This window comes from Triticum aestivum, chromosome 1A (genome assembly GCF_018294505.1).
Source record: "Triticum aestivum cultivar Chinese Spring chromosome 1A, IWGSC CS RefSeq v2.1, whole genome shotgun sequence".
NCBI lineage: Eukaryota > Viridiplantae > Streptophyta > Magnoliopsida > Poales > Poaceae > Triticum > Triticum aestivum.
This window is the reverse complement of record NC_057794.1, coordinates 498,779,842-498,803,808: the sequence shown is the minus strand read 5'-3', so window position 1 is coordinate 498,803,808 and position 23,967 is coordinate 498,779,842. Positions and strand designations below refer to the sequence as shown.

At 45.2% G+C, this 23,967-nt stretch overlaps 1 protein-coding gene and 1 long non-coding RNA gene across 4 annotated transcripts; both read right to left on the bottom strand.

The window, feature by feature from the left end:
• Nucleotides 1-9,182: 9,182 nt before the first annotated feature.
• LOC123060294 (BTB/POZ and MATH domain-containing protein 1) lies at nt 9,183-13,294 on the bottom strand. The gene is made up of 2 exons (XM_044482934.1): nt 11,157-13,294; nt 9,183-10,602 (listed from the first exon to the last, which is right to left on the bottom strand). The coding sequence occupies exon 2, from the start codon at nt 10,452-10,454 to the stop codon at nt 9,384-9,386; it is 1,071 nt and encodes a 356-aa protein (XP_044338869.1). The 5' UTR covers nt 10,455-10,602; nt 11,157-13,294; the 3' UTR covers nt 9,183-9,383.
• Nucleotides 13,295-21,995: 8,701 nt separating this feature from the next.
• Nucleotides 21,996-23,716, bottom strand: LOC123159982 (uncharacterized). 3 transcript variants are annotated; one of them, XR_006479981.1, is made up of 4 exons: nt 23,304-23,716; nt 23,106-23,222; nt 22,996-23,040; nt 21,996-22,905 (listed from the first exon to the last, which is right to left on the bottom strand). It is a non-coding gene; the product is annotated as an uncharacterized lncRNA (long non-coding RNA). The 3 variants fall into 3 exon arrangements; XR_006479954.1 differs by having other exon boundaries at nt 23,106-23,201; XR_006479961.1 differs by having other exon boundaries at nt 21,996-23,222.
• Nucleotides 23,717-23,967: the final 251 nt, after the last annotated feature.

Here is a 23,967-nt window from a genome sequence, read left to right as displayed (position 1 = left end):
GTGAGACTATCTTCCCCTTCTTTTTGTCTTCTCCACAACCACCATTCTATTCCACCTATAGTGCTATATCCATGGCTCACGCTCATGTATTGCGTGAAGATTGAAAAAGTTTTGAAAAAGTTAGAGTATGAAACAATTGCTTGGCTTGTCATCGGGGTTGTGCATGATTTAAATATTTTGTGTGGTGAAGATAGAGCATAGCCAGACTATATGATTTTGTAGGGATAACTTTCTTTGGCCATGTTATTTTGAGAAGACATAATTGATTTGTTAGTATGCTTGAAGTATTATTATTTTTATGTCAACATAAACTTTTGTCTTGAATCTTTCGAATCTGAATATTCATATCACAATTAAGAAGATTTGCATTGAAATTATGCCAAGTAGCACTCCGCATCAAAAATTCTCTTTTTATCATTTACCTACTCGAGGACGAGCATGAATTAAGCTTGGGGATGCCTAATACGTCTCCAACGTATCTATAATTTTTGATTGCTCCATACTATATTATCTACTGTTTTGGACTATATTGGGCTTTATTTTCCACTTTTATATTATTTTTGGGACTAACCTATTAACCGGAGGCCCAGCCCAAAATTGTTGTTTTTTACCTATTTCAGTGTTTCGGAGAAATGGAATATCAAACGGAGTCCAAACGGAATAAAACCTTCGGGAACGTGATTTTCTCGCCGAACGTGATCCAGGAGACTTGGACCCTACTCCAAGGAGTCAAAGAGGAGGTCACGAGGGTGGGGGCGCCCCTCCTAGGGCGCGCCCCCTGCCTCGTGGGGCCCTCAGTGCTCCACCGACGTACTCCTTCCTCCTATATATACATACGTACCCCCAAACGATCAGAACAGGAGCCAAAAACCTAATTCCACCGCCGCAACTTTCTATATCCACGAGATCCCATCTTGGGGCCTGTTCCGGAGCTCCGCCGGAAGAGGGTCGTCATCACGGAGGGCTTCTACATCATCCTAGCCCCTCCGATGAAGTGTGAGTAGTTTACCTCAGACCTTCGGGTCCATAGTTAGTAGCTAGATGGCTTCTTCTCTCTCTTTGAATCTCAATACAAAGTTCTCCCCCTCTCTTGTGGAGATCTATTCGATGTAATCTTCTTTTTGCGGTGTGTTTGTTGAGACCAATGAATTGTGGGTTTATGATCAAGTCTATCTATGAATAATATTTGAATCTTCTCTGAATTCTTTTATGTATGATTGGTTATCTTTGCAAGTCTCTTCGAATTATCCGTTTGGTTTGGCCAACTAGATTAGTAGTTCTTGCCATGGGAGAAGTGCTTAGCTTTGGGTTCGATCTTGCGGTATCCTTTCCCAGTGACAGAAGGGGCAGCAAGGCACGTATTGCATCGTTGCCATCGAGGATAACAAGATGGGGTTTATTTCATATTGCATGAATTTATCTCTCTACATCATGTCATCTTGCTTAAGGTGTTACTCTATTTTTAACTTAATACTCTAGATGCATGCTGGATATCGGTCGATGAGTGGAGTAATAGTAGTAGATGCAGAATCGTTTCGGTCTACTTGTCACGGACGTGATGCCTATATACATGATCATGCCTAGATATTCTCATAACTATGCTCAATTCTGTCAATTGCTCAACAGTAATTTGTTCACCCACCGTAGAATACTTATACTCTTGAGAGAAGCCACTAGTGAAACCTATGGCCCCCGGGTCTATTCTCATCATATCAATCTCCATCACTTTAATCTTGTATTGCTTTTTACTTTGCCTTTACTTTTTTACTTTGCATTTTATACCAAAAATACCAAAAATATTATATTTATCAGATCTCACTCTCGTAAGTGACCGTGAAGGGATTGACAACCCCTAATCGCGTTGGTTGCGAGTAGCTATCATTTTGTGCAGGTACGAGGGACTTGAGCGTGGCCTCCTACTGGATTGATACCTTGGTTCTCAAAAACTGAGGGAAATACTTACGATACTCTGCTGCATCATCCCTTCCTCTTTGGGGAAAACCAACGCAAGCTCAAGACGTAGCAGCATGCCTCCCAAGGCGTTCACTAGGCTGCCGTCAAGCGGATTCTCCGCTATGTCTGTGGCACTATGGATCTTGGCATCACGCTTCACGCCTCCGCCGACACCGCCCTCACCGCCTACTCCGGTGCAGACTGGGCGGGCTGCCCTGACACTCGTCGCTCCACCTCGGGCTATTGTGTCTACCTTGGACCCTCTCTTATCTCGTGGTCGTCCAAGCGCCAGCCTACGGTCTCTCGTTCCAGTGCTGAGGCTGAGTATCGTGCGGTGGCCAACGCCGTCGCCGAGTGTTCGTGGCTTCGTCAGCTGCTTCAGGAGCTCTCTTGCCCTGTTGATCGTGCCACGGTGGTCTACTGTGACAATGTCTCGGCGGTCTATCTCTCCGCTAACCCGGTGCATCATCGACGGACCAAGCATATTGAGTTGGATATTCATTTTGTTCGGGAACAGGTGGACCTTGGCCATATTCGTGTTTTGCACGTCCCTACTTCCCAACAATTTGCAGATATCATGACCAAGGGCTTGCCTACGACATCATTTGAGGAGTTCCGTTCCAGTCTTTGCGTCAGCCGCGGTGCCGCTTCGACTGCGGGGGGGTGTTGAGTATATGTGTTATGTGCATATTGTGTATTGGGCCCGCCTCCTAGTTTCTTGTATAGTTGAGGTCCATGGCCCACCTTTGTACATCATATATACATGCCTATGCACGAGAGCAATACATCATGCAATTCACATATTCTACACACATGTCGACATCCTGGTCAATCATGTGATGGAGAGACAGCCACTTGTTTCAGTGCAGTGCCCAGAGAGATTTTTTTTAGAAATGGAGGAGGACCCCCGGTCTCTGCATCTGGACGATGCATACAACAACTTTATTAATTATTCATACAAGACCTTACAAAGTCATACAACAGTAAGACTAAAGCCACCGTCTAGGCAACATCTGCCGCTACTCCTATCCAATTGATTTAGGGATGCTGATAGTCTAGGCCTAATACCAAACAGACCTCGCAGCCAAACCTAACATCTAAGACCTGAGGTTCCAACCAGAACGCCTGCCGGGTATGGGCACCCACCAGTCCGGCGTATTCCTCAATCAGGACCCCTGCCGGGTATGAGGCCGCCGCATCCACCTGCCACCAATCCATCTTCAGTGTTGTACTGCTGCATCTATCTTGCCCGGTCTAGCTGTCGTCGACGTCACCACGACGCCAGACAACGCCACCATCCTGCGCTCGTCCATCATCACACGCCCACCGGCGAGACCCCGCTACTCCATGCCGCTGAGACCCGCCGTTGTCGACGTGCCAAATGCCACGCCACTCCTCCGACGCAAAACACCATCTGCTGCCACTGGTCCCATCCCCTCCGCTTGCAGTTCCTCAAACCGAGCACCCAAACGCCCTAGGCGGCGCCTCCAAGAAGGACACGACACACGCAGTGCTGCCGCCGCCCAATTTAAGGAGATTTAGGGTTTTCACCTGGGCATGGGGTTGCCAGTGCAGTGCCCAGAGAGATAATATGGCATGTTTCATCTCTAGGCATTTTGTTAGTCTGTTACTACTGATGGCGGAGGAGGTGAAGCTAATTTTTGAGCAGTTATCGGTGATCTCCATCTACCCCCACCACAAGTACAAACTCACAGTGCATGATTCTTCCTCGTCATGTGCTGCCATGCCCATCTTCCCCCTCTTACTGGAGCACAGAGTGTGTCAATGATATATAGGTATGCTCTAGTACTACCCACCTAGTGCATTGAATCATGGTTATCAGCAATTCATGCGGTGGCAACCACAATACCAATTTCCAGTATCCACAACAACAACGACCGATTCCTTCTCAATGTTAGAGTTGTGTCGAATATAATGTACAAGGTAGGTTACAGTTGAACTTGTAGTTGTATTGTGTTTAGATAGGATATGGAGTCGTGTCCTAGTAGGACACTTGTATCCTAGGCCTCTCATATATAGCGGGGGTAGACACACGATGTAACCTATGCCAACATAATAGCACAGGCACGCAAGGGGGAGCCGCGGCGTGTGCCGGCGCCCGGGTGGCCAGTGTGCGGTATTGTGACGGTGTCACGGGGAGGAGCGCCCGTAGTCATGCCCCGGGGATGTAGGCATATCGATGAACCTCGTTAACAAATCTCGGTGTCGTGCTCGTGTGATTGCTTGGTCCTCGGATGATTGACGGTATGCCTTGGATTTATTCTAATAAGTGGTATCATGAGCGAGGTTATTCGGAGGCTTCGGATCGTTGATTTAGAGGAAGAATTGTGTCTGAGATGCAACCGCGTGAGGTGTGGTTCTCGGCGAGATTCAGAAAAAGCGACGCCAGGCGAGTCGTGCGGCGGTCGATCAGCGGATCAATCGGGCGAGCGTCAAGCGGCGCGAGTGAGTTGCGGCAGCAGCGATACGGTTCAGCAGGCGGAGTTCTCGGCGGCGGCGCGATGTATCGCGTAATCAGCAGCAGGTTAGATCGCATCAATCAAAACCAGGTGCAGCGTAGTGGGCCATGGCACTGGAAGACTTTGGCGTGATGGCCTGGCGATGCCTAGTCGGGCTGTGTGTGCTGGAGGCCTGCACTGTGCTGGGGCTGGGCGATGCCCACGTTGGGCTGCGTGTGTTAAAGCCTATGGAGAAGTGCTGCTGATTGTACGTCCGTGTATGCTGTGGAGCACCTCAGATTTGTTTGTTGAAAAAAAGGTAGCGGTCAGGTTCATGTGTGTGTATAAGAGCAGTTTTTGGTTGGATCAAGTACGATCTATTTTCTGCTATAAGATGCACGGAGAAGCAACAGCAAAAGAGTGACAGGAAAAAAGAAGATATGTGCAGTATGCATGGAAGTTTTTTTTTTCTGAGTCGGTTTGCCAAGATGACTTGGAACACGTGGACAGGCCACGGAGGCACGCGGATAAGTGCGTCATACAGGATCATGCATACACATGGCGTCTAAGACATGCACAGATGTGTGGGTGGACACGATGTGGGGTGGAGCATGGTTACAGTCGAACGAGTTCGACTGGGTCAGACTAGGCAGTCTGACGAATCGATATGAGTCGGTTGGTACAGAAGACGGTGGCGGAATCGGCGCTTACGACGTAGGAGCGTGATGCTGATGGTGACCGACTTCTGGGCGTGGAAACACGTGGCACGGGCCCCGTGGGCTTGTGCGGCTTCGACAAGACTATGGCGCGGGATTGATTCAAGGTGGTGTATACACGGAGCTTGAAGTCGATGAGGCGCAGGGGTGGACTGATCATCTACCATGGAGTCATGTTGAAGGTGGAGCTGGATTAAGGGGCTACGGCGTAAGACGTCAGAGAGTCGAAGCCTATTTCAGCGGGAAAAGCGAGTGACACGTGGTTCTGACTGGAGCCCAGTGGTCCGATGGAAGCGTGAAACTCGTCATCGGTCGGTGATGATTGGTGGTACTCTGCAGTGGGGGTTGAGTGGTGTGGGTTCACGACCCTTGAGGCTCGACCGGGACAGCGGAGGCTCGACGCGTAATAGCGGCGAGGCGTGCGGTACGCACAGGGCATGGAGACGGGCCAGGGCTCTGGTGGTCATACATGTGATGAGACATCTGCGAATTTGACTCGGGATGACTAAAAGCAATGGTGAAATTCCTTCATGTTTCAGACAGGCAGTCAAGAAAGGAGCGGTGATGTTGAGTTCAGGTCACTCTTATGTGTGACACCCAATATGTGAGTAGTTCATTTTCACGCAGGTCAGTGATCGGTGTGTGATGGCGTTGACGGATACTCAGGAAGTTGGGAGTACAAACTAGAGTAACAAGGAACTTAATTTTTCTCGAGAGTTGACTGTGGTCAAGAAAAGAAGGGACTACAAGTTGCATGTGGAGTCATATAGAGTCTTTGAAGTAGCAGCGGTACTCACGGGATAAGCTCAAGTCCAATGTACATGGAAGTTTGACGCATTGACGAATTCAAGGTGGTGGAGAATATTCGCCAAGGTGAAGTTTGTTAGAGTTGTGTCGAATATAGTATACAAGGTAGGTTACAGTTGGACTTGTAGTTGTATTGTGTTTAGATAGGATATGGAGTCGTGTTCTAGTAGGACACTTGTATCCTAGACCTTTTATATATAGCGGGGGTAGACACACGATGTAACCTATGCCAACATAATAACACAGACGCGCAAGGGGGAGCCGGCGGCGTGTGCCGGCGCCCGAGTGGCCGGTGTGCAGTATTGTGACGGTATCACGGGAAGGAGCGCCCGTAGTCATGCCCCGGGGATATAGCCATATCGGTGAACCTCGTTAACAAATTTCGATGTCGTGCTCGTGTGATTGTGTTAACAAATCTTGATGTCGTGCTCGTGTGATTGCTTGGTTCTCGAATGATCTACGGTATATGCCTCGGATTTATTCTAACACTTAATAGTTGCAATAGTACCCAATGCCTCCTCGGGCGATGGAGGTCAACCAGACAGTTTGGTTTCAACTTTCAACTCAATTGGAAGGACAAAATCAAGAAGCTGGAGGACCTAAAATAAGAAAAGGTAATACAGGAAAGCTTGAAGATCTCTGTGAGTCTGCAAAGAGGACTAGTAGTATTCATGGACTAGGCTCAACTTTGAAACTACTGGGATTGTATTTGTGGAGGAGGGTGAAGTATCTTTTTTTTAATGTTGGCAAGAGGGCTGCCAAACCCATTGATTAGAAAGTCGTGACAAATACAAACACCTAGACAGGGAGGAGCGAGATCAAAGCTCGCAGAGAAAGAGAATCAAAAAAGAAAACACAAGAGCTAGCAAACGCTAGGGAGAAAGAAACGCAACGGGAAAACCTCAGCCAGGATCAAAAGGAATGGAAGCCCCAGCCAGGTTCCACACGGTGATTTCGTCACTAAGTATTCTCCTAAACCCAACGGTGGTGAGCTGCTGCCGTTCAAATGTACTTCTGTTGCATTCGCGCCATATTTCCCAAGATGTAAGGAGCAGTAGGGACATAGTTACTTCCTTCCTGCTGGAAGCACCCCCGTACCAGCAACTGCGCAGCCATTGGCCATCGCTGCAAGTCCCTTTGCCGCGCCATAGCCATGCCCGGCAACGTTTGATGATACGCTGCATAATCCAAGCCGGCAGACGATGGACCGCAATCAGATATACTGATTTCAGCAGGATCAGGCGTCCCCCTTTGGGCATCAACTGGCCTTTCCAAGTTGCCAGTTTACCATCAAATTTATCTAGCCAGAGGCTCGAGGTCGACTTTGCGCAAGGCGCGCAGGGATAGTGGCATGCCCAAATATATGATAGGGAATGTCTTAATTAGCATACCGAGCGGTTGTAGAATGGTGGCGAGGTCGCGATCCCCGCAACGAATAGGCAGGGTAGCACTTTTCATCAGGTTGGTAACCACACCAGTGATCAATCCGAACGAAGCTAGCAGCAACTACTGCACCATCTCCGCATCTCTCCGATGGGGGTTGATGAATAGGGCAACATTGTCCGCATAGAAGGCGCATCGAAGAATCCGTTGGCGTCCCGGCAGGCGCGAGAGAACGTTGGCCTCAGTGGCCAAGGAGAACATGCGCTGGAGTGGCTCCATAGCTAGGATTAAACAGGAAGTCCACAATGATGATGGACGAACTCGGGCGTATGGCCATGAACCGTAATCTAGGAGGAAGAGGGCCATAGTAGCATCGCAATCCAGCTTCGCCATCGGTTACCAAAGCCACGGGCAGCAAGCATATCCAGGATATAGACCCATGATACTGAATCAAAGGCCTTGGCCACGTCAAGCTTGAGGAGCACCGTTGCGTTTTTTTTTTTTTTGAAGAATCTAGCAGTGTTCTGCACATGCAACAATTTCTCTTGGATGCAGCGGCGCTTAATAAACGCACTTTGACATTGATCGACCAGCTCCTCCAGCTTCGGAGCAAGACGTTTGGCAAGCACTTTCATGAAGATTTTGACAATGATATGCAACAGAGAGATTGGCCTGTACTCCTGCAGTGCATCAACACCTATTTTTTGGGGGATAAGGACAATGAAAGAACTGTTAATCCTGGCCAGACCACGGCTGTCCGGTGATACAACTGATGGATGGCGGCAAGCAAATCAAGCTTTATTGTATGTCCCAGCAGCTCTTGAAGAACCCTCCAGAGAAACCGTCAAGGGGCAAGCTTTTCCAGTTGGAAACTTGGAACAGCCCAGGCGCTCTCCACCACTTCCCCGAAGCCCGAGACAAATTGAGCATGCCATCGTGAAGATTGAGCATGAAGTATCTGTTCAAGACTGAAACAAAACTTCTTGCATGTGCAGAACACTGCTAGGTTATTCTTGACGTCGCCCAGACCGAGGGTGAAGTATCTGTTCAAGAATGAAACAAAACTTCTCTGCTATGTGGTCAGTTCTTGGTCAGATTCCCTCCCAACAAGAAGATTGAGAAATTGGTGGAGTACCCCTCCATAAATCTGAAGAAGGGTGATTATGTTTCCTTTAAAGTTTGAAAAGATGAAGAACCTGAGTTTGACTTCTTACATGGGGCGTGGGTAAATATCAAGCTATGTGATAGCAAACTATATCTGTTTTTTGGTGAGATCACAAGGTAATTCTTGGAATAACAGGCAGAGAAGTATAATGCATTCGCCAATCATCAAACCAGAGATCGATTTTTTTTATACATCTTCTAAGGAAAGAAGAGCGCAAGCGCCTCGCATTACTGTCTAAACTCTAAAGTATTCTCAGAAAACAGAATGACCCAAGGACTATCATGCATGCCCGGAGTTTAATCAGTAAGCAGCCTGAATGCTTGGTAGGCCCTACAGAAAGGTAATGGACTACTAACACAAAAAACATAGTGATCATGAATTTACAAGAAAAGTATTTTTTTTCTTTTTGTTTTGTGCACAAGGGAGATGGCAACATGGAAAGTATTTTTGGTTTCTCAAGAGATCATGAATTAACATCAAGCTATGTACTAGCAAACGATATCTGTTCTTTTTTCGTGAGAAATGACAGAGTATTCTTGGAGTAACAGGCAGAGAAGTAGAGATGCAGTCAACAAACATAAAAACAGGGTTAAAACTTTTTTCACATCTCAGGACAAGGAAAGAAAAGCATAAGTGATATGCATTACTCGTCCAAAGCATTGTAATAAGAAAACAAAATGCTGAAAGAACAATCATGTCTTGGGGGTTTGAATCCATAAAGCAAACCTGATAACAAAGTCATTCCTGATTACTTAATACAGTCACATGACAAGATAACTGCCTGATAACATAAGTCACAACGTCCACATACCAGTACACATTGGTAAACAAGAGATCTAGTTGATATCAACCATCTAGAAACCATGAACTACCATTGCTAAAATACGGGGCAACACTCGGCTAAGGTGGCAAGGGCATGGCAATCAGCTCCATCACAAGAGAAGGGAAGCTCTTACACAAATTCTGGAAGCCCTCAGTGGCCACGACTGCCCTCCGATGTGCCGGGCAGCTGAGAAAATCAAAGCATGCCTTCTTCAACCCGTGGCAGTGGTACTGCTCAGCAAGTGCTAGAATGGTCGGAACAGAGCCTGTATCAATGTACTTGCATAATTTTTCCTCGCAAATCAGCTTTAGCCTCTCCATGTTATACCTGTCCGCCGCAACGAGCAGATGCTGACACATGATATCTTCCTCTTCTTCTTTTGCCTCTCGCAATGAATCAGTGTAGGCGAAGTAGAGCAACTCCTTGAAAACCTGTGCCTCCAAGTCATCTATGTGTATGACACTGGCTGTGTCGCCCTCCTTCATCATGCCAAAGAGCTCCGCGCTGAAGACTGGAGATCGCGACGCGAGCACACACCGGTGTGCAGCAATCCTCTCACCGCCTACCTCAAACACAACGTCAGCGCCCTTCTCAGTCTTGAGGAGATCACCGAGGTGCTGATTCAGCTCGGGTGGGGGCACAAAGACAAACTTTGGAGCGCTGGTCTGTTTGGTGCAGATGTCATGGACGACGGCAATGTCACACCTGATTGTGAAAGAATCGTCCTTGAGATGCTCCGACTTCTCCAAATCCTCCCTCTTGACGAACTTTGGACAGCCCCACATTTGCTTACCACCAAAAACATATCCAGTTGTGGATGCCCACGGCCATGACAGTCGCTTCTCAGCCACCTTGGCAAAATTAATAGTGAACATCGTCTTCACACCCTCGGTTGCAATTTCATCGAGCTTGAGGTAAAAGGAAATATAATCTGCTGTTTCGGAGTCCATGCCATTGGGGAAATAGTAGATGCGCCAGCAATGGCCGCCGACAAAGAATTGACTGGATTGGAGGAACTCACCCGTGGGGGTCGCCTTGGTGCAGCAGTAACCGTCGATCTTGAGGGTATGATATCCTCTCGCTGAGGTGGCGACAATGGCAGAGGCGGATCCCGACGGCTCACCGACACAAGCGATGGGGGAAGACATGGCAAACCTGCTCTGAGAAGTGGGGAGTTGGAAGCTATACTGTGCAGACTAATCACCCCTTGCTGGGCTTTTTTCCTGTGAAGAGATGACTGCTGCTACAGCTACTACTCGTACTGGAGGAAGAAGCAGCGGGCGACTGGAGAAAATACTGTGAACAAGATGACACAATAAGGAGAGTAGGAAAAACATGATAACCAATCTAGAAAACAAATGAGGTTGTGTGCAACTTCCAGGACCAGCTTGGTATTTTAGAACATACAACTAGCATTCTGAGACCTAAATTGCCAAGCACTAAAGAAGGAAGATTGATACCAAGGATAAAGCATGATTGTTTCCATGTTTACACCTACAAGCAAGTTACTAGCTTATATCTAAAAGGAAACATAAGGTTCTATAAAATTACAAAAAATATTAGACAAAGAAAGTACTGAATGAAAGAAACAATATATCAATACTGAACAAAAAAAACAAGGCATGACTAAAACTTGCAACACGCCAAAGACTAGGACTGCCTCAGATGGCCCTCGTATTTGTGGACCTCTAATAAATCTAGACATGAAAACAACAGTGCGGTATGAAATCAATACAAGGTTTTTGAGTTGCCGACTAATCACCGATTAGACACGGGCTAATCGCCTTGCCGGACCAGCGATGAAGCCTTGCAAAAGTGACTCAACTAGCAGGGCAAGTTGTGCAACTCACCCCCCACTAGACGCTTGCGTGCTGGTTTGGGCAGTTGTCGAGGTCTTCCATGAGGAATCAACCACCGTGCCACCGCCGGCTATCGATCTACCCCGCCGCTAGTTGTTGTAAGAGGGAAGAAGGTATGCGAAGAGAGAAGGGATCTGCACTGGCGGCGGCTATGTATGGTGCTGGCCACACTCTGCTGGGCAGTTGCCACTCTTCTATTCTTGATGGATGGTACAGATGGCTCGGATAAGTATGGACGGTTAGATACATCAAGAAAGCTAGGGTTTTCAAATGGGCCTTCATGGGCCAAATATGTCCTCCCTTATCAACTGCAATCTACTGTACCCCAGCTTCAGCCATCAGGACCTTGCCTAGGAACCTACCGCCACCTTGACATCACATTCAAGGTCCTCCACAACAGCAACTTTACCCTCAACATCCTCTCACCCTCTCTGTAAATCCCCCTGACTAGTTGCAGCGACTTGGGGCGATTAGTCATAACTAGTCACGAATAATCCAGGCTAAGGAGACTCGACCCGACACCATGACTCATAAACTTTGAACCAATATCATCTTTTGGTTTAGCATGAGATGCAGGCTTCCAGCTGGTGGCTTACTTCCTATAATAGAGGATTAAAACAAGGAAAATTCTCCAGGGAACAACAGGCAAGAAAACAGACCAGTTCAAGCAAGGGTATGGTTCTTTGTATTTGACCAGGTTTGGTAAAGAACAGAGGTGGGAATGGAGGACTCATATTAATGATAGAGGTGATAAATTTCACTGTATTAAACAAGAAAAAGGAGAAGAGCTAAAAAAAAATCCACGTTGATCGGCAACTTCGAATGGTAGGGGGCCTTCCTATACAATCACAACAAATCACGTTGCACACACTCATCTTCCTTCCATCCAATCGTCATTAGACACATTAACCAAACTATGAATGTTATCAAGGGACCAAAGCTATGTCAACTTTGTATCAGATCATACCCAGCCATAGGCAATCGCAAATCACCATGGTTATCCTACTGATTGAGCTGCATAAATAAAAGTGAGGAAATGCTTTCTAAATTTATTAGTTCACAGCCAGTTGTTCCATCTTCCACAAGCATCAATTTTGAGTAGGTCTACAGCAAAAGTATGAGAATCAATATGTATAAGGCTAGTTGTAGTTGGAATATTAGACTCTTACCTATATGGTTTCCATTTGTGTACAACATGGTAAATTAAATAATCTACACGCTGACTGGAAATGAAATATTGCGTGCAGGCTTGATGCTTAGTTTGTCTAGTTGTGGCATATTTCTACGATGAGATATAATAATGCAACATTTCAAATAGAAAAGGGAGGAAAATCCTTGTGAAAATAGTAGCATCACATGATATGCCTAGTTTGTTGTCAATCTTATCTCCTTGTAGTACAAGCTAACAATATTTCTGCACAGTTATCCGAAATCTGAATCTACCCCCGTTTCGTATCCTGTCCTAAACTATGAACCTAACTCAGTTAGACTCATGGTTACAGTAATGCCAAAACGGACGACAAAATGCTGGTTGACCGGTTGGACTGTACATTTAGATCAGAAATATTGCTCCAGCGATCTACTTTGGAAGAATTTACTGCAACGAGAACAGGACAATGCCCAAGCTCGTGTGCGGCATGCGGGCGAGATTGAATCAAGCTCAGGAGCTCCCATTCACAGCTGCCACGCAGAAACAGCTGAGAAAAGCTACTTACTCGGAATCAAAGCAATCCCAAGCATAGCCTAACACCACACTGTCCGTCAGGTTGCTGAAAAAGATTCGGAAGGACAGAGGCAATGGGCAGCTCAGATTCCCCAGGCCCCATTTCAGGCTGGTTCGTCCCAACATCCAACCAGCGGCATGAAAAGCGCCACCGCCAAAATCGGATCTACTGGAGTTCCAAACCCGACCGCGAGACCGAATGTCAGGGATCCAGAAGCAAGCCATACCCGCCCCGCCCCGCCCCGCGCGCGCGCGGCGGCGGCCACTCGCCGTCCTGCCCACGGGAAGGGGAGAGGGATGGAGAGGGTTCTAGAAGAAGCTCCTGGAGAGGGAGAGGGGAAGGGGGGAGACCTGACCAAGTGACGGCGGAGGGGAGCAGCAGCAGGAGTGCGACCGGCGAAAGGAACTCTCGCGGACCAAAACGCAACAGGAGTGACTAATTGTAAGCGGATCTTTCAAAAAAGAAACGAGATTGAAGCTAAACCGGACAATATTTGTTAAATTGGGATATATAAGTATCTATATCTATAGCAGAGCGGCCGTGCGTTGCAACGGGAGAAAAAAAATCATAATCTTCAATGGTCATTATCATTTTTTGCTGCATCAGCGAGATACACTATCAATCACATTTTCGTGAAATCGTGAACAATTTTTGAAAATCATGAATATTTTTTAAACTCATGAACAAATGTGGAATCATTAACTTTTTTACAGATTTTTGAACATTCTCTAAAATAACAAAAAAATTGAATTCATGAATATTTTATACAATTTGCAAACATTTTTTGAAAATTGTGAATATAATTTTTTTCTTGAATAGGCGGATTTTTCTAGAATTGACGAACATTTCTTTCGAAATTGTTGGAACAATTTTTAAAATTCACAAACATTTTTTGGATTCAGCAAAAATAATTGAAATGCATGATCATTTTTTTGAATCCGCGAATATTTCATGAATCAATAAACTACTAAGTCACGGAAAGTTTTAAAAATTTTAGGGTATTTTCCAATTCATGAATATTTTTTAATTGGCGATTTTTTTCAATTTCATCAAAAACAATTAATACATTAACTGTTTAATAAATTATGAAAATATTTTGAATTCCCGGACATTTGTTTTAAAAATTATGAACATTTTATGAATATCTGGACATTTTTAAAAATCACAAACATTTTCTGAATCCACAAAAATTATGAATTATTAAACATTTTATTTTAAAAGTCAAATTTTTTATTTTCAAAACGGAATCCCAAATTGTTTAAAATAGAAAAAACAAAGGCGGAAAAGTAAAACGGAAAATAAAAACGAACTGAAAAAAAGGCCGTCCGGAGATGGGCCGGCACAAACACGCGCGTTGTGTTTTCTCTCAGCGTGCAGGGCGCAGTATATAAGGTTCCTACTACATGAGCCGGCCCATGTAGAGACTCCTTTGTGTGAAACATTTTTTATTAATTACAGATGGCATGGTGGGCAATATTTTGTAATTGTGGGGGCAATTTCGGTGACGTACGGCCAGAAGCAATAACCCCTATACTATTGCTTCCGACGATACATCATCGAAATTACCCCCGAAATTGGAAAATATTATCACCGATGCAACCAATAAGTGAAGAAATGATTCGGGTTTTTTTTTAAGTCGTCGTGGGGTTTCATTTATACACGGTGTTACCCTCAGATAACTCAAGTACAGAACGTGGGAGACCCAGGTTTGATCCCAGGTCCCACCCTTTTTTCTCTCCTTTTCTCTCTTTATAGGAAGCACTCCTCCTCCCACACACAAATATGGGCCAGCCCATGTACGGGCGTGATGTCCCCTGCTTTTTCATTTCCCTTTTTTTGCCTTTTCTTTTTTTATTTATGTTTTTGTTTTTCCTTTTTAAAATTAATTCAAGATTCCAAAATTTCCAAATTTCAGAAAGTTGTGAGTTGAAGTTTTTTTGAGAAATCATAAAATGTTCATGAATTCGAAAAATTATAGGGAAATCATAAAATGTTCAAGATTGGAGGAACTCACCCGTGGGGGTCACCTTGGTGCACTAGTAACCATCGACCTTGAGGGTATGATACCCTCTCGCCGAGGCGCCGACGATGGCGGAGGCGGATCCCGACGGCTTGCCGCCGGCGGCGATGGCGGACGACATGGCAACCTGCTCTGAGAAATGGGGAGTTGGGAACTTTCCCAGGGAGAGTGGTCACCGCCGCTATAGCTGCTAGTCCCGTCTTAGGGTTTCCTTTTTGAGAAGCTGTCGTAGGGTTTCTGCTGACTGCGGCGAATTTCGGAGAAACCGAGATACAAAAGCATTGTTGGGCGGCATGGGCTTTCTCGAGAAGGTTCGACTTTTTTCTTCTCGTGGGCTTTTCTAGCATTGTTAGGCCCATAGAGAGCTCTAACCTAGCCTGAGTCCAATGGTTCACTCAAAAAAGAAAAAAGGTTCTCCCCCCAAAAAATATTTTTATAAAGAGAAGTGTTCTAATAAAAGCGGAAAAGTACAATGTCTCGCAATCGCAGGGGATCGATGGCTCTTGATCAAGCCGATTGGCGCTTCGGTCTCGGCTGCAATTGTGCAAGCGGTTAAGGAGTCGATGTCATATGGTTAATAGTTCTTTTTTTTGCCCCGGTCTTTCTTCCAACCATATGACAATGAAGCAACAGAATTTTCTGATTTGGTACATATCATTGAGAGAGTGGATCCAAAACTTGATGCTTCGAGGATACGCGGGGGATTCGATCTTACTATGTGCCACGTATCATAGGCTTTACAATGCAAGTTAGAAAAACATGTCACTATTGTGGAATTGTTGGGACCAATTGTACTAAAATCTGTCAAATAGACGGACAATGGTTGGCCTGAATTTGGTAACCGGCAAAATTTAGTCAAGAGTGTCACAGGTATCACTTTGACTAATGAACGAGCTACATTCACATGGAGTTTACACAATATTGTTCTAAGCAAAAGCATCCACGTCCGCACAACTAGTACAAGAAGGGCAGACGCCATATCCAGGAGTGAGTGTCATATGTTCCCCTCAAGAATCGTCCTGCATTATTCCAAACCAGGCTGAAAATAAACAAAATGCATAAAGTTACTTGCATATATGTTCACATGCATAAACAGCACAACTTACCGTCTCTCTCTTTAGTCGAGATGCTATCGATCTTGTGTAGCCTCCACGGTTGAATGCACTCTCCAGCATAACTGTTGGTGTGATCAAACTTCTATTGTGGACAACCTACCCATATTTGATTTCCCTAGCCTCAAGGTGTCTGTCCACAGGGGCATAAAGGGATCAGAGTGTCATCTAGAATTCTAGATGCATATATACAGAGATATAAATCTCTTGGCCATGCTCAAATCAGTATCAGATGAGATAAAAAAATCCAGGCCCAGTCTCTTTCAAAGAATAATAGCTAGCAAATAGAGCATCGTCGTATAATGCAGTGGGAACTTCACATTTAAAATGGTAAATTTACTAATCAGTTACTTTTCTAAACTTCACATTCGGCATGGAGGAAGTACAAGACATCATGCAAAGGTCGACAACCCAACCAAGCCAGAAGCCATGTTCATCCAAACTTTGCTACCTAAACAAGCACGAGGAGGGGGGAAAGCTATTCCTCCTACAAGACTATTTATCAGTGAGACAGGATGTTTTCCATCATCTTAACATGCTCAGCACAAAATACTGATTAGAGGTAGCGGCACAACCATCATCCATATTGTAATAAGATTTCATCATGTCGAACATCCAAGATGTACGTATAAAAGGGTAAAATCAAAGATTATGATGTAAAAAGGCCAGAGGGCAGAACAGTGCAGTTGAAGTTAACACTGCTAATATAATACTCCCGCAGTCCCAAATTACTTGTCACGGAAATGGATTCTGCGACAAGTAATTCCGGACGGAGGGAGTATATGACTGTCCAGTGGGGACAATAAAAACTTTATGCCAATGTAGAAAATGCAGGAGGGTGATAATAATCCACAAGGTAAGCTTCCTATTAAGTGTAGAAACTATGAGCAATGAGCAGAGGTGCATGGCATTATACATTTGCAGTTAAAAAGCAAGGCTTCTTAAGGAACATACTGTGGGATAAAAAAGTGTCCAATGGCATTATTTATATGGATAAAGTGAAGGCGATGGGTGCATCAGAGAACCCAGGGGAACTGCAGACCCTGAAGGCCTGCTCCGATTGGCAGGAGACAACAATCTCCGGAGTCTTCCCCTCGAGTACACACCTCCCAGTTCGATAGGTAACCAACTTCAGATATAACTTCCTTGGATAAGTTTCGTCAGTCTTTGTATCGTAAGACATGTAGCGTCCGCTGTCCTTCTGCCAAGACAACAGAGCGAAGTGTTCCTTGTCCAGGTAAACGTAGGCTCCGCTCCCGGCGGCAAAGAAGGGTCGTCGGAATTGGAGAGGGCAACTTCCACCTTGTACAGGGGAGCCTTGGTTTGAGAAACAGACCAGTCCCGACAGCATACCGCAAGGTACACGGACAGATTCCGGCCCTCACCCCCAGTGCTGCCGATCCCCTTTTGGTTGAGTATCTGGGTTGTTTCCTCTTGGAATAACTCAATATGTTGTTCACTGTCCCTGTATCATCATAGAAAGTCACAAGTGAATAGATGATAGCTATTAAGCCCCGTACAGAGGAGCTTGCAAGACATGCTAGTAGTTCATGCACACTGCTAATGAGTTCTAAAATTCAGGTTTGACGGTATTATAACAATGGCAATGGCTCTGTGCTTCTTCAGTATCATAATAAGCATTAAAAGATTGATGAGAACAGAGCTCACTCGATGAGGTACATGATGAGCATAACTAGGCAACCAAATTTATCACAGCCGTTCTTGGCTAGTAAACAAGGGTCATCCAATTGGTGTTTCAGAAAATCATCGCAAATGTGATGTTTATCTGCAGCTACTAGGCACTGATGCGGCTTTTGAACAATAATTTTATCACTCTAATTTTTAAGCATTTGTTGTTTTCTGCTAAACAATATAGCTGTTAATTTAGAAATATGTCATCCCAGTGCTATAATAACTATAGTCCAATGCAAGTGCCACATAATTAAACATGAACAGTAGGAATAAAAGGCAGGAACCGTGATCAGGATAAAGGCACAACACTCTGAAACATGACAATAAATATGTAGATTAAGCTACTTGCATACTTTATATTGCTGTGTGAATTTAGACATATATCATCCCAGCACTACAACCAAGCTGTAGCGCAGCTCACAGACTGTCAAACCTGAACCTTAACAGTGGAAACGCAGAGCAGTAATTTCTACGAGAATTCAGCAGAAAAGTGGACCAGAATGATATTCCAGTTTAATATGCATCTCGATAAAGTTCAATAAAGTTAATAAGGGTCTATCAGAAAAGCACATATTTTCAAACTTTGAAAAAAATGGTTTTTTATATATAAAACCCCAATTCCCAAGAATGTTTTAATGTGTCGACAGTAATGGAATCAGGTCTAAGAATCCAAAAGCTGGTGAAATTGAAGAAGAAAAAATTGTGGTAGACTATATCAAAGGTGCAGTCCTCGGAAATTAGCTGATGATCCTAATGACAGGCTTCAATTAGCTCAGACAATCATCAGAGATAGCAGTGAACAGGAGAAAACCATTTATGTACAGAGGCTCAGCGATGGCATGGATTACATGTAGAATGTCACTCAATAGCAGGTTGTGGACTATATGGCAGCTAGGGCATGAGAATGCAAGGGGGTCTCTGATAAAGGAAGTTGGGGTCAGAGAATTTTCATGGGATGGGCAGCCACCATTAAGATAAAATAAATGCAAGGGAGATCGATGAACCCTGATTGCTAAAAAGTTAAAACAACCATGAGCTTGAAATTTTGGTAACAAATTCCCAAATTCTAGTATCCAAATAGGGGGCTAAGCATGAACTTAGTATGATCTAATCATTCTTCGAATCACAAATAATTTTTCAATATATGACATTTAGGAAGTGCTAATTATTTCATTTTTTAACCATTAGCTTAAATGTTATACACTTTAATAGATTGAAATGCGTCATTGGTCCATAAACTCGAAGCGGATGAACTCCATGAACTCAAAAATTGCACACCTAACGCCATAAACTCTTTACAGTGATAAACTTTGGTCCAAAAACAGTAGGGAGAGGGTTTTTGTGCAACAGTATATTTCTACGAGGGAGTTTTCAGCAAAAAATAACCTCTCCAAAACCAATACATGCTCACCACAGCAATCGGACACGAGGCGAGCAGACGCCCTTTCAACTATCTTCAAGGTTGCTTATGGACTAGGACTAGAACCAACCAAGTCACTTCTCCGTGCAGTCGTGTCCGCTAGACGACAGGCTAGGAGGCAGCGGCCGATGCTGCGTTAGGGAGAGGCGAATCAGGGCTAAGCAGCAGGAGAGTGGTCGCTGCCGCCGACAATGACAACGGTGTGCCCGAACCACCGCACCTGCTCCGCCTAGCCGCACCTGTTCCATCCGGTCCGCCGCTGCTTGCCCAGAGCACTGGCCTCCTTGCCGTGCCATGGTCTGCTCCGCCCCGCCACCCCTTCTAATCTTCTATGCCCGGTGCTTGCCGCTCCCGCTGGACCGCCCTGCTGCTATGCATCTGGCTTTTGGTCGAGCACCTAGTGTGCATACGCGCCGGACCTCGCCTACGACCACGCACTGTCTGACGGAAACTGTGCTCAATGGTCAGAGAAGCGCCCTCCATGAACCCCTCGAGCTGGAAGCGGAGGATGGAAGCGTAGCTCTCGGCCTGGCCGACCTCCGCGAAATGGCGGCTCCAGCGGGTCCAGTCCCAGCTGGATGGGGACGCCGCCGCCACGGAGAAATAGGAGCATGTGGTGCAGCAGAAGACCGCGGATGGCGGGAATGTGCGCGGCGGATGATCGCGGGCAGCGGCGGGAGACCGTGAGGCGCGGCCGCCGGCGTGGCGCACGCGGCTGTGCAGGGGTCTATTTTAGGGGTTGGGGTGGGGGGGAGGGGATCGCCGGAGGTTTTCATGAGTGGTGCCGGGCATAGAGGGATGGCTGGGGCGGTGGCCAGCAACAGCGGTGGGGGTGAGGAGGGGTGCTGTAGCGCCGGCCGGCTACGGGTGGTGGAGGCCAGCGGTTAGGGCGGGGTAGGCTGGGGACGTTCGAGAGGAGGAAGAAGATGAGCAGTAGCCCAATTTATTTTGGACCATTGGATCAAGATCTAGTGGCTGCTGATAAAAGTGAATGATGGCAAAAAAAAATTCAGGTACCTGACGGATAGAAGGTCCCAACATAGATATACAAATTATGCACACCAGCTAGGGTCACGTCTGAAAAGTGTAGGTTGCAATGTTGCTTTTCCCTTCCCACCACATGCATAATTGCCTTCTATAACTTCAGTCACTACCGCGTGTTCCTATTGTCATGAATTATCACTTCTTGAACACATTAATATTAACAAGAATAATGAATATGTAAATGAAATCCAATTCGATTCCCAAAAGCACATGCTCCCACGCACGAAAAATGTTTTTAAGTGTAAAAAAACTAAAAATAATAGATGTGCTTATGGTCACATCTGAATTTTTAGGGGGGAAGCTTAAGCATTTTGAGGTGTGCCAAATAAAAACAAGTGGAACACCTAATGTATTACATTTATTTATTTTTCATTAATAAGCAGCGCTAGCCCGTTCTGCATGAAAATTGTGAAGCACTCTTATTACACTAACATGAACATGTAAAAAAAGAATTTTGTTTAATTAACTGTTCATTCAGAAGCATATGCTCCCCAAAGCAAAAACAACCATCCCATATGTGACATAGAGCCTTAATGGGATTTATACTGCATATCCAACATCACAATGACAATTAGCATTTTTGTGCCACTTCTGTCGATCTGCCCCGCCCAGGATCGAGTCATGTTCGCTCGCTTTTTTCCATCTCCGGCGCACATCCTCTTGTCAGCTTTGTGTCCCCCCTTATCAAAGTCGCATTCTTATCTCCCTGTTGCCCAAGAGCGTACGATCACATATTACATATGTGAAAGACATATATACAAGTGAGTTGATGTATCAAATAAGAAACAACTATGTTGTTGATTATCATCTATGAGCTCAAAATCAACTCCACCGAGATAGCTAATGGATTCCAACAGTATATAGAAGGAAGGCACTATTTGCATGTCATTTTTTATTCCCAATATTGAGAAATGATACAATAGAATCAACGGGTATGGGAAGGGACACAAGAATTAATCCAATAAAGAAATTACTTTTACAGAGCAATCAACCAACTATTGCCTCACTGTGTAACTCATTGTGCCACACACCCTTCACTAACCGCTCTCCTACGCAGTACCTTTTCAGATTTCTGCCATGTTCCTTTGAGATAATATCACTCAAATTTGTAGGGGTAATCTTTTATAGAACCAATTATATAAAATGATGTGATTCAATTTGGGCCGACACGATCATGAATGAGCGGGCATGCATAAAAATAATCAAGTGCATAATCATGAAACTAAGATCAGTTTTCTCCTACGAATAAACAACTCACTTCTATGACACACCAACAACAGAACCAGCACTGCATTTTTGGTCTGGCGGTGGCCTGTGGTGAGGGCCCAAAGTATCTTAGAACCATGCTCTAACTACCACCATGCTGGTATGTACAGTCTAGAACATGCACATGAACTTGTAACGAGGATGCAAAAAGGAGTAAAATGATTCCTTGTACCTCAAGGTCTACGTACATCTAATTAGAATTCATATATCCTTTAAGTGTGTGAGGCTGAACCAAAATATAGGCCATCAGAACACTACAGTGAGAGGTGGATTATGTAGCAGCATTTACACCTTGGCAATGAACAGCCATGGTTAACCTATTTGGAGAGATTGACAAAATACTGAACTCACGTGACTACGAACAAAGTTTACAGTTGACAAATGGCTGAACCAAACGAAAAATACAATATGGCCTACCTCATCTTCGACTAACCATATCACTCACTGAATACATTTGATCCAGCACACTATACTAACAATACTATTGTAAACATGCTTGCCAGAATATGAGAGTCAACAAATACTATTGTAAACATGATTGACACGCACCAGTAAACTGAATCATGTATATTTCATTTATTAGAGAAGTACTTCCTTGCAGGTCCAGTGTTCATGTAAATTAAATAATTGAACTTTGTAAATGGTCTTCATTCAAAGACATATAAACTTTTTAAACGGTCTTCATTCAAATTGCTATTAAAAATGTTCACAAAACAGTAAAAGCTCTATCCTCTGTGTTAGGTTAACACAACCTCGTAAACACCTTCATTCGCCATGTGCAGCTGGACTAAGCAGGACATGCTTCATGTACAGGCTCCAACTCCCTATGCGCCCAGTCCCTAGTTCATGTTAGAAAAAATACGCTGCCAGAGCTTTCTGTAGCTCCAATCATGTGCCCTCTTGATCTCTGCATCTAGCCTACTGAGTGAAAAATCAGCAGGTGGCAATGGAGGTCGACCATGCCAAAAAGTAGAGATTGGCCAGTAGGTTGCAGGGTTTGATAGTTTTTATTGGCATGTGTTTAAAAGCTGCACAACTCACCATTTCAGTGTAGAACGTGTAGTTCTTTATTCAATCTGCTTAGTTTATCTCATCATCAAAGCTCTTCCTTTCAATTTTCTATTTTTCATAGCTAGCAACCTAATACTACCTTTGTTCCTAAATATAAGACCTTTTAGAGATTCCAATATGGAGTACATATGAAGCAAAATGAGTGAATCTACACTCTAAAATATGTTCATATACATCCGTATGTAGCTCGTATTGAAATATCTAAAACGACTAATATTTAGAAACCGAGGGAGTATAATAGTAACTATTCTAACAAACAGTCGTTCTTGCATGTCATTTCGTTTAGCACTATGACAAGAGTGCATATAATGACTTTTGTCAAGTTCTGTACAGAGGATAGTCACACCTACTTGATGATGTGAGATGTTGTTGAAGCTGTTCTTGCCAGGTACTGCAAAATTAAGAACAAAGCAATAGATCGCCATAGAAAAACAAAGTGCACTGTGTAATTATAAATCAACAAGTCAAGCAAGACACATACCTAAATGACGCTAGTGGTTCGCGATAGATGAAGAGAAGGCCAAATCTGGAATATCATCACATGAACACGAGTACATGAGGGATTAGAACCAAGAAACGAAGGATTCTCACCAGTGAGCTTCCGATTCGCAACAAGAAGGAACTACACGTAGGATGCCTCCAACCTCATCTTCCTGCTCATTCGTCTTCCTTCCAATGGAACACCAGCTAGTCCAACGCAAACAGCAGCTAGAATCAAAAAAAAACTCAGGAGGCCAATACCCAGAGACAAATAGAGGAAGGGAGAGAGATAACAATCGAGTGAATTACCAAGTGCACTTCTTACAGTTTCTTCCTGGAGTGGGCATATAACTTGTCGATCTGGTCTCTCCAACGTCCGCTCGTGCCCTGTCGCCGATCTTGGGTTGTGCCCCCGCTGTCTCTCCTGGATTTGGGGACTGGAAGCAAGGGCGCGGGGAAGATCGAGTCCGGGAGGGGGCCGTCGGCCCGCACCTGCCCATACGCGACTGGCTGGGGTGGCGGCTAGCCCAGATATCTGCGGCAGGGGATGCGCTTTTGGTGCTATGGCGTGCTGGTGCGACAGCGCTACAGTTGGGCGACGTCGGGTTGCAGCATATGGAGGCGGCCGGAGCGGATGGCCACATGGTGCTTCTACTGTAGGGGGTGACCTGCGGCGAGTCGAAATCTAGGCTAGCGAGGTGCCGCGTGGGGGTAGGGCGGCGATTTTTTTTTTTGCAGAGAGAGGATCGGGAGGGAGGCGGGGGGATACGGGGCGTGGGGCGTGGGACGTGGGACGTGATTTTTTTTAGCAAAACGTGTGGGAGCGGTCGGCTGGTTTCCCAGATTTTTTTGATCGTCGAGATCGTGGGTGGCTGGGTGGAAGGACATATCGATAGCGCTGGGAGAGGTCGAACCATCACGACGTTCGATTCTCCTTTAATAGTAGAGACTAATAGTAGAGATACACTTTGGG

Excerpts from the sequence above, each read along its gene's own strand:
- LOC123060294 (XM_044482934.1), bottom strand. The coding sequence starts at position 10,454 with ATGTCTTCCCCCATCGCTTGTGTCGGTGAGCCGTCGGGATCCGCCTCT.